At 45.0% G+C, this 10,055-nt stretch overlaps 1 protein-coding gene and 1 pseudogene across 1 annotated transcript in view; both read right to left on the reverse strand.

The window, feature by feature from the left end:
* Positions 1–10,055, reverse strand: part of IFT88 (intraflagellar transport 88) — a 130,135-nt gene that overhangs the window by 82,271 nt on the left and 37,809 nt on the right. The window contains 1 exon segment of the mRNA XM_017859227.1: positions 8,403–8,473. Coding sequence (XP_017714716.1) covers positions 8,403–8,473 — 71 coding nt within the window.
* On the reverse strand, positions 4,912–6,149 carry LOC108519824 (solute carrier family 35 member E1-like; annotated as a pseudogene).

The raw sequence follows: 10,055 nt of genomic DNA on the forward strand, positions 1-10,055 counted from the left end.
TTTTTTTCTTATGTCACTTGTGCTTTTGCTGTCATATCTACAAAACCTTTGCTTAACCCACAGTCAATGATATTTCTCTTTTTTTTTTCTAACAATTTTATAGTTTTAGCTCTTACATTTAGTTCTATAGTTAATTTTAAGGTAATTTTGTGTATGGTGTGAAAAGACGTACAACTTCATTCTTTCGCAAGAGAATATCCAGTTTTCCCAGTACCACTTGTTGAAAAGACTCTCCTTTCTTCTCTTAAATTTTCCTGGCACCTCCATTGGCTATAAATGTTTAAGAGTTTTTTCCTTGTTTCTCAATTCCATTTCGTTCATTTATACCTCTGTCTTCACAGTGTCTTTATCAGTGTTGCTTTCTAGTTTGAGTCCCAACTTTGCTTCTCTTTTTCAACACTGTTTGGGCTATTCTGGTTCTCTTCCATTTCCATATGAGTTTTAGGATCAATTTGTCACTTTCTGTAAAAATGTTGCTGGAATTTTGACAAGGGTGGCAGTGAATCTGTATATTAATTTGGGGAGCACTGCCATTTTAACAACATTAAGTGCCTGTCCATAAAAATATGACAGATTTTACTTAGTGTCTTTATATTCTTTCCATGTCTTATGGTTTTCAGAGTTTAGGTTTTGCATTTCTTTCATTAAATTTATTGCTAATAATTTTTATGCAATTATAAATGTAATTGTTAATTTCATTTTTGGGATAATTCATTGGTAGTATATAGTATATTTCTTTTTTTCCTGAGGGGGTGCACAGTTCCTGGAGTTACTGCACTAGCAGGTCAATGCATAGAGCAGATGGAGCAAGGTCCTATTCAATCTCCCTGCTCCAAAAATTCATTTAACAGATTGTCCTTGGATAGTGGAAGCATCAGATATGCAAATACTACACTTGATCTTAGCCAAAAGGCTGAGAAGATATTAATATATTTCTGCACTATACTATTGATTTTTGTATACTGATTTTTTTTTTGCTCTACAACCTCACCGAACTCATTTATTCTAACAGATTTTAAGTTGATTCCTTAGGATTTTCTATATACAAGATCATGTCATCTGAAAAAAGATGGCTTTAACTGTTCCTTTCTAATCTGGATGTCTTTAACTCCAGTTTTATTTGTTTTGAAAACTGCCAAAGATGGAATCTTCCAGTTCAATGATGAACAGAACTGGTGAAAGCAGGCTGGGTGTGGTGGCTCATGCCTGTGATCCCAGCACTTTGGAAGGCCAAGGTGGGTGTATCACCTGAGGTCAGGAGTTCAAGACCAGCCTGGCCAATATGGTGAAACCCTGTCTCTATTAAAAATACAAAAATTAGCCCAGCATGGTGGCGGGTGCCTGTAGTCCCAGCTACTCAGGAGGCTGAGGCAGAGGAATCGCTTGAACCCAGGAAGCGGAGGTTGCAGTGAGCTGAGATTGCACTACTGCACTCTAGCCTGGGCGACAGAGCAAGATTCCATCTCAGAAAACAAAATAAAACAAAACAAAAAACTGGTAAAAGTTGGATATCCCTATCTTGTTTCTGATGCAAAGCATTCAGTCTTTTTTTTTGAGACTGGGTCATGCTCTGTCTGGGCATGGGGTTTGGCTTACTGCAACCTCCACCTCCCAGGCTCAAGCAATTCTCCCAAATAACTGGGACTACAGTGCACATCACCACGCCTGGCTAATTTTTGTATTTTTTGTAGAGAAAGAGTTTCGCCATGTTGCCCAGCCTAGCATTTAGTCTCTTTCCATTAAGTATGATGTTAGCCGTGGGTGTGTCATAGATGTACTTTATCAAATTGGGGAACTTCCTTTCTACTTGTTTCTTGTTGGACTTTTTGTTTTTAATCTTGAAAACGCTTTGAATTTTGTGAAAAAAATTTTCTGGTTTCTACTGAGATGCTTGTGTAGTTTTCATCCTTCATTCTACTGATATCCTATATTATTATTATTATTATTTGAGATAGGGTCTCACTCTGTCGCCCAGGCTGGTGTGCAGTGGCATGATCACCGCTCACTGCAGACTCAACCTCCCCAGGTTCAGGTGATCCTCCACCTCAGTTTTTGTTATTTTTAGTAGAGCCAGGGTTTCACCATGTTTCCCAGGCTGGTCTCAAACTCCTGGGATCAAGTGATCCACCCACCTCAGCACCACAAAGTGTCAGGATTACAGGCAAGAGCCACCACACTTGGCCACCTGTACAATATTAATTGATTTTTACATGTTAAACAAATTTCACATTCCTGGGACAAATCCCATTTGGTCCAGATGCATAATTTTTAAAAATATTTTGTTAATATTTCAATTTGCTTTTGAGTCTGTATTCATATATTCACATGATATTAATCTGTATTTATCTTTCTTTCTTTTTTTCTTGGTATTGGCTGATTTTGGTAGTAGGGTACTTCTACCTTTATAAAGGAAAACAGGTTCTGAAAGAGATTATGTAGAACTGAGGTTAATTCCTTTTTTTTTTTTCCAGCAACGTCAGACATTAAACCTGAATGGAGGTCGAATTCATTTTGGAGTTCAATGACATGTTCAAAGAAGCAGGTACTATAATTGTATAGACAACTCCTGTAATATATCCACAGTGCAAAATTATCCCCATTTCCTGTCATTCCCCAGTGAGAAAAATCCAACTGCAGACTTGACTGCCTTCGGTGAAGGCACACGGCAAATTCTTCTGAAAAATAATACCCTTCAGGATTGACTCTTCCCGTTTTACACAGCAATTGTCTCAGCTTGGGACCAAAGTATTCACAAAGCAAGCAAACAACAGACTAGCGAACAGGGACGCTTCTGAAGCCGGTGATGCAGAAACCCACTGCCAAGCAGGGAGGGGGGCCAGTCACCTCTCCAGGAGTGTTCCATATGTAAGCTGACACAATTTAACATCTTAAATACAGAATTCCAATCGAACGAAAAGCAAACAAATGAACACAAAAAAACAGCAGTCAAGCATAAGCAATGTTACTTCCTCTCTGAACAGGGAAACATCTTGCTCACTGGGAGATAAAGGGTGAACCTCTCATCTGCTGCTGTCTCCCCGCAAGTGCCAGCAAAAAGCTGGGTGTGATGATGAAGAAAGATGGCAGCCATCACCCAAGACCCCACAAGCCAAGCCGTGGTCCCCTCCCTGAGGGCACAGTCCTTTCATGAAGCCATAGAAGACTGAGACCACAGCTCAGACCTGACCACTCAGGGTTACCTACTGGGGTCTTGTAATATTCCTGATGTGATTTCTGCCAAAACCCAGACTGGTTCTTTGTTTATTTTTTTATTTTTTTCTGTTTGTTTGTTTGTTTTTGAGAGAGTCTCACTCTGTTGGCCAGGCTGGAGTGTGGTGGCATGATCTCGGCTCACTGCAACCTCCACCTCCTGGGCTCAAGTGATCCTCCTGCCTCAGCCTCCCAAGTAGCTGGGACTACAGGCATGTGCTATCATGCCTGGCTAATTTTTGCATCTTTTTAGTAGAGAAAGAGCTCACCACGTTGGCCAGGCTGGTCTCTAGTGATCCACCTGCCTCAGCCTCCCAAAGTGCTGGGATTACAGGGGTGACCCACTGCGCCCAGCCCTAAACTGACTCTTGACCAAAGAATCTGATTTGGCAAACCAAATCCTAGTGCAGTGTTCGCTGCTTCTCCCCTTACCCAGAACAGGATTCAGATCCTAACAAAAACACAAAAACAGGTCAGGGAACCAGAACGCCATGGTCTTGTCTATTATGCAAATTATTGAGATAATGTTCGTGATTCGTTCTGTTTTCAGCAATTGTGTCCATTTTGAAGCTTCTCTCGAAGCTTCGAAACACTTCATCGTTTCCTACTAAATACCAAATGTGTCGCACAGGCATCACCAGTGGGAACTTTGTTTTAAACATTTAGAAATAAAACAGTTTTTGACCCACGAGCCAGTCCTAACGCACACGGTAATGGGGATCGAGGCATAGAAACACACACTCAACTACAAAATATTCCCTAGAAAAATGTAAGATCCTCAGAAAATCAAGGTCTCCCTACCAAACAATCTACCAAGTCATTGCAGAAGAGGTGAAGACTCCTCTCAAAAGATAAGTGCTATAGAAATAGAGCTTGAAAGACTGAATATGATTTCTCGAAGATCCTTCTGGTTACCCCAAGAGAAGTGGAGGCAGAGGAGAGAGAGAGAGCAGTTTCCCTTCCCTCTGGATCCAGGTGGACGCCAACTCTGATGTGCAGGGCAGAGCACCAGGCTGCAGGAATTGGATGCTAATTGCAATCGCTTTTCGCTTTGGAATGTTTGCCAGGAACTTGTGAACCATTAAGGGGATGACTGGGAAACCGGATCCATCTCTGTGGCTGGGGATGTTTTTGAATGATTTTCACAGGCTCCTTGTCTGCTCAGAGACCCTGTTGGTCTTATGCATGCCTGAGCTGGGGAATTAAAGTAGCCAGTCTGATGTTCTCAAGCACCACCCCGGTCACCCCCACTGCCAGCCCATGGTCTACAGGCACAGCGATCCCAGCGTTCCAGACAGGGTCCTGCATGTTATCTGGAATGCAGATACAAGTGTTTTGAGATACACCGTTTGGGGAGTAATTCCACATGGAAAGGTACAATGTGGCCAAGATCTCGGCAGGGACCCAGCCCTCAGATGACAGTCTCCAGGAAGAAAGAGCATGAGACACCAGTCTCTGTTTAGGTTTGCCCAGAGCCCACAGCCATCTGAGCTGCAGGCAACGCATCCTCCTGCAGCTCATGGGGGGCCGGGAACCTCAGTGCTTCTGATGGAGAGTTATGCACCATTCCCTCAGCTGGGCTGTACATTCACTGGATGTTGGGCTGTACATTCACGGGATGTCAGAGGTTTCTGAAACTGCTGTGGGGGCGGGGGGAAGGAGTTGCAGAACAGTCTGGTCCTGTCCTCTGAACTCTACAAGTCATAGCAGTTCCAACTTCGAGTCTGGGTAGCTCTGCCAGCTGTACTGGAAATGGTCTGTTAAGATGTTGTTGTAGCCATGAGAGTCCCTGTGCTGGGGGAAGAGGAGGCCGTTGGTGGGGCTTCTCCAGTGGGCTCCGGTGATGCTCCTTGCTGCTCGGGTCCACTGTGGGCTCCGGTGATGCTCCTTGCTGCTCAGGTCCACCGCGGTGCCAGCAGGAGGTGCTTCCTGACTTGCTGGTTTGCATCTTACTTGGTCTTGTTGTAGAGGAAGACCCTGAGGATGGCGGTCATCATGCCCAGGATGTTGGTGCTGGTGACTGGGTTGGGCAGCATGATCAGGGACACTGTGATGACCATGATTCTCTTGGTGGCACTCACAACCGAATAGCTCAGGGGGCTGATGAGGCTGAGGATGCTGAAGGCAATGACATTTTGGGCAAAGTTATAGAAGCCGCTGACAGCCAGAAGCAGAAGCATCCAGGGCCACTGGGAGACGTAAGTCAAGACGCTGCTGACCAGGAAAGCCGAGAGGGCCACCAGAACCCAGGTGGGGATCATAGAAAAGACAGCGTGGCAGCCCAGGATGTTGAGCAGCGGGAGATGGTGGATCTGCGAATCTCCCAAGATCTTTTTGGAGAAAATGTTCTGAAACAAGAAGCACAGCATGGCAGCCTCCCCACATGTCAAAAGACAACTTGGTGACCGTGGCCATCAGGACACTGCTGATGATGGGGATGAGTGACAAGTACACCTTGGTGCTCTGCTTCTCCTTTATAATGATCTGGAACATGAGGACCACCCAAATGGGCATGGTGGCCTTGATGGTGTGTGCATGGGCACCTTTCAGAAGCTGACGTGCACTGACAGGGACGCGAAGTACTTGCTGAAGGCGAGTGGCAGCACACAGTGTGGGTAGATGCGCAGTAGCAGCAGCGGGCCGGGCAACGGATGCAGACTGGGCCCCGGGCCTGAGATGGGTGGTGTGGGGGGCATGCGCCAGGCACGCAGCAGCAGCAGGAGCCCCACGTATAGTGCCAGGATGTGGCACAAGGACATGGTCACCGGGAACTGGAAGGTGCTCAGGATCACCTTGTTGACCACGCTGCTGCCCGTGCTCAGCACATACCACAGCAGGCACAGTGCCCCACCGGTGCGCCCTTGAGCGCCCCCACCGCTGCTCTTTGCACCCGGACCCCCTGCACCGGGGCCCGCGCCCACTGCAGCCATGCCATCCTGCCCAAGTGGCCACCCCTTCCCACCCATGATATAAATTTTTTTTTTTTTTTTTTTTTTTTTTTGAGGCGGAGTCTTGCTCTGTCGCCCAGGCTGGAGTGCAGTGGCCAGATCTCAGCTCACTGCAAGCTCCACCTCCCGGGTTTCCGCCATTCTCCTGCCTCAGCCTCCCAAGTAGCTGGGACTACAGGCGCCCGCCACCTCGCCCGGCTAGTTTTGTATTTTTTTTAGTAGAGACGAGGTTTCACCGTGTCAGCCAGGATGGTCTCGATTTCCTGACCTCGTGATCCGCCCGTCTCGGCCTCCCAAAGTGCTGGGATTACAGGCTTGAGCCACCGCGCCCGGCCTAAATTCTTAATACAATTCTCCAGTAAAACACATCTGGGCCTAGAGACAGGTTTCTTTCTTCAGAGTTTTAAAATTATCATTCGATATCTTTAAGATTTATAGGGCTATTCAAACAATCTTATTTATTTATTTATTTATTTATTTTTTGAGACGGAGTCCTGCTCTGTCACCCAGCCTGGAGTGCAGTGGCGCTATCTCGGCGCTCACTGAAACCTCCGCCTCCTGGGTTCAAGCAATTCTCCTGTCCCAGCCTCCCGAGTAGCTGGTACTACATGCACATGCCACCATGCCCGGATAATTTTTGTATTTTTAGTAGAGATGGGGTTTCACCATATTGGTCAGGTTGGTCTCAAACTTTTGACCTCAGGTGATCTACCTGGCTCAGCCTCCCAAAGTGCTGGGACTACAGGCGTGAGCCACCGTGCCCAGCCAACAATGATTGTTAATGAACACTTGGACATTTCTGAATTATGAGACCCTGGATCTTAAGTATTCTGTTTTAGCTGGCTTTCTGGATACTACTCCAGCAGAGGAAGGAGACACTCCACCTTGCCACTGCCAGGTGAAGGTGGAAATCCAGCCCCTGCCACATGGCTTCCGTTAACACCCAGAAAAGGCAGGGGGGTCCTTGTATCTGTTGGGCAGGGTGGGAGTTCTTGCTTCCCAAATAGTCCATCCTACTAACATCATGGTGGGAGGGCTTTGCTACAACTGGGTGACAGTTAAAGCCCTGACGCTCCACTAAGCCTCCTCTGACACGACCCAAGGAGAAAGGATTCGGGGGTGCGTCAGTACTGCTGGGAAGGGATGAAATTCCAGGCTCCCCACATGTCATCCACTGACATCAGAGGAATGGAACAGCCTTTAGGGGTTAAAGTCTTAGCTCCCCACTTGGCCTTTTCTGACACCACCCCAGTTGTACTTTTAATTCCACCCCCCAATCTCAAGGGAAGGGAGAAAGGTTGCAGACTGAGTTCAATCACCAATGGCCAATGATAAAAACCAGTCATGCCTACCTACATCATGAAATCTCCATAAAAACCCTAAATGACACAGTTCAGAGAGTTTCCAGGTTGATGAACACACGGAGGTGCTGGAAGGGTGGTGCACCCAGAGAGTGCATAGCAGCTCTGCACTACTTCCGCCATATTCTGCCCTATGCACTTCTTCCATTTGATTGTCTCTGAGTTGTATCCTTTGTAATAAAGTGGTAAGTATAAATAAAGTATTTTCCTGAGTTTTGTGAGCTCTTCTAGAAAACTACTGACCCTGAGGAGGGGGTAGTGGGAGCCCTCCATTCACAGCAGGTCAGTCAGGAGTTCAGGAGGCCCAGGCTTACAACTGGCATCTGTAGTTAGGAACAGGGAGCAGTATTGTGGGACTAAGTCCTTGGTGTCCAGGGAGTTGGATAATTGGTTGTTGGTGTGAGAAAAACCACACATTTGGTGTCAGAAGTGTTGTAAGTAGAAACAGGTTGTAGTACCATATTAGAGGAAGGAAGAAACAAAATAAATAGAATTTTGTCTATGAGAGCTAATACTTAATTGTGAGGCAGGATAAAAAAACAAAGACATCATTTTTGAAATAAAGGTAAGATAAACAAATCTCCAATAATGTACCAAATGCAGAGGGAAACAACTGACAGAATAACAAATTGAGTGAGATTAGCAAGAGCACTGATCATTCTGAATGAGAAAAGAGAACCAGTAAGTACAAAAATGAAATAGCACTATTCAAGAAATATATTGAATATAACAAGTTCTGTAAGAAATAGTATGCACATTCAACCCTTTTATAAAAATTAAAACTAAATCATTTTAAGTTTCAAATATTAAGTATCTTAATACTAAACATTAAGTATTTTAAATAGTGTAATTAATAACTACATTATTAAGTTTAAAATACTACCTTTCACATTCCATTTGCCTGAGGTGATCGTTTTTTATAGCTTCAGTTACTAAGTTAGTATGAGGATCATCCTGGTAAAATAAAATGAAAGAAAAAAAGAATAATTCAGAAGTAAACAGCAAGAACTTAATTTTTGTTTTGTTTTGTTTTGAGATACAGCCTCACTCTATTGCCCAGGCTGGAGTGCAGTGGCATGATCATGGCTCAACGCAGTCTTCACCTCACTGGGCTCAGGTGATCCTCCCACCTCAGCCTCCCAAGTAGCTGGGACTACAGGGGCATGCCATGATGCCTGGCTAACTTTTGTATTTTTTGTAGAGATGGGGTTACCCCATTTTGCCCAGGCTGGTCTTCAATTCCTGGGCTCAAGCGATCTGCTCACCTCAGCCTTTCAAAGTATTGGGATTACAGGCATAAGCCACCATGTCCAGCCAAGAACTTGAACTTCCAATAAGCCTCCCCACTTATTAGATGATCCTCCCACCTCAGCCTTTTACATTAGTTTTAAAAAATAGAGAGTAAATTAATCCTTCTATTTTCCCTTATGTAAATTAGAACTTTCTTTTCTCATATTTCTGATTTCCAATCACATTCCCCATTGAACTAACCTACAGTCTAAGAAGCTGATAAAAGGATCAGGATGGAAAGATTAGGACCAAGTACACAGAAGCTGTGGTTGTTAGTACAAATATGTAATACTTATTCTAAACTCAAATATAAATGCTTCAATTATCAATTGCTTAGTATGATCCATATCTCTACTCCCCATTAAAAACACAGATGATTTCTACAACATACATTTTTTCTCAATATGAAAATAATATATAATAATTAACATTTGCCCAGCACCTAACTGTCTTCTATGTGCTCCATGTTTTTGTTTGGTTAGTTTTGTTTTGAGACAGTCTTGCTCTGTTGCCCAGAATGGAACACTGTGGCACGATCATGGGTCACTGCAGCCTCAACCTGAGCCTAGCTCAAGCCATCTTCCCACGGTGGGACTATAGACATGCGCCACCACGCCTGGCTAATTTTTTATTTTTTTATTTGTTATTTTACTTTTGAGACAAGGTCTCACTCTGTCATCCAGGCTGGAGGACAGTGTTGTGATCACAACCCTTGACCTCCCTGGGCTTAGATGATCCTCCCACCTCAGCCTCCAGAGTAGCTGGGACTACAGGTACACACTACCATGGCTGGCTAATTTTTTATTTTTTTGAGACAAGGTCTTACTCTGTCACCCAAGCTAGTGCGCAGGGGTGTGATCACAGCTTACTGCAGCCTTGACCTCCGCAGGCTCAGGTGATCCTCCCACCACAGCCTCCCAAGTAGCTGGGACTACAGGAGTGCAACATCAAGCTTGGCTAATTTTCATATTTTTTTGTAGAGTTTCGCCATGTTGCACAGGCTGGTCTTGAACTCCCAGGCTCAGGCAATCCTCCCACCTCGGCCTCCCAAAGTGCTGGGATTACAGGTATGCGCCACTGTGCCCAGCCGCCAGCTACTATTTTAAGCATTTCACATGCATTAACTCATTTAATCCTCACCTATAATCCTCACCCTAACCCTGTAAGATAGGTTATAATAGTTAGTCCTGGCCGGGCGCGGTGGCTCAAGCCTGTAATCCCAGCACTTTGGGAGGCCGAGGCGGGC

The sequence above is a fragment of the Rhinopithecus bieti genome, unplaced genomic scaffold, assembly GCF_001698545.2.
Source record: "Rhinopithecus bieti isolate Rb0 unplaced genomic scaffold, ASM169854v2 scaffold_3057, whole genome shotgun sequence".
NCBI classification, from domain to species: domain Eukaryota; kingdom Metazoa; phylum Chordata; class Mammalia; order Primates; family Cercopithecidae; genus Rhinopithecus; species Rhinopithecus bieti.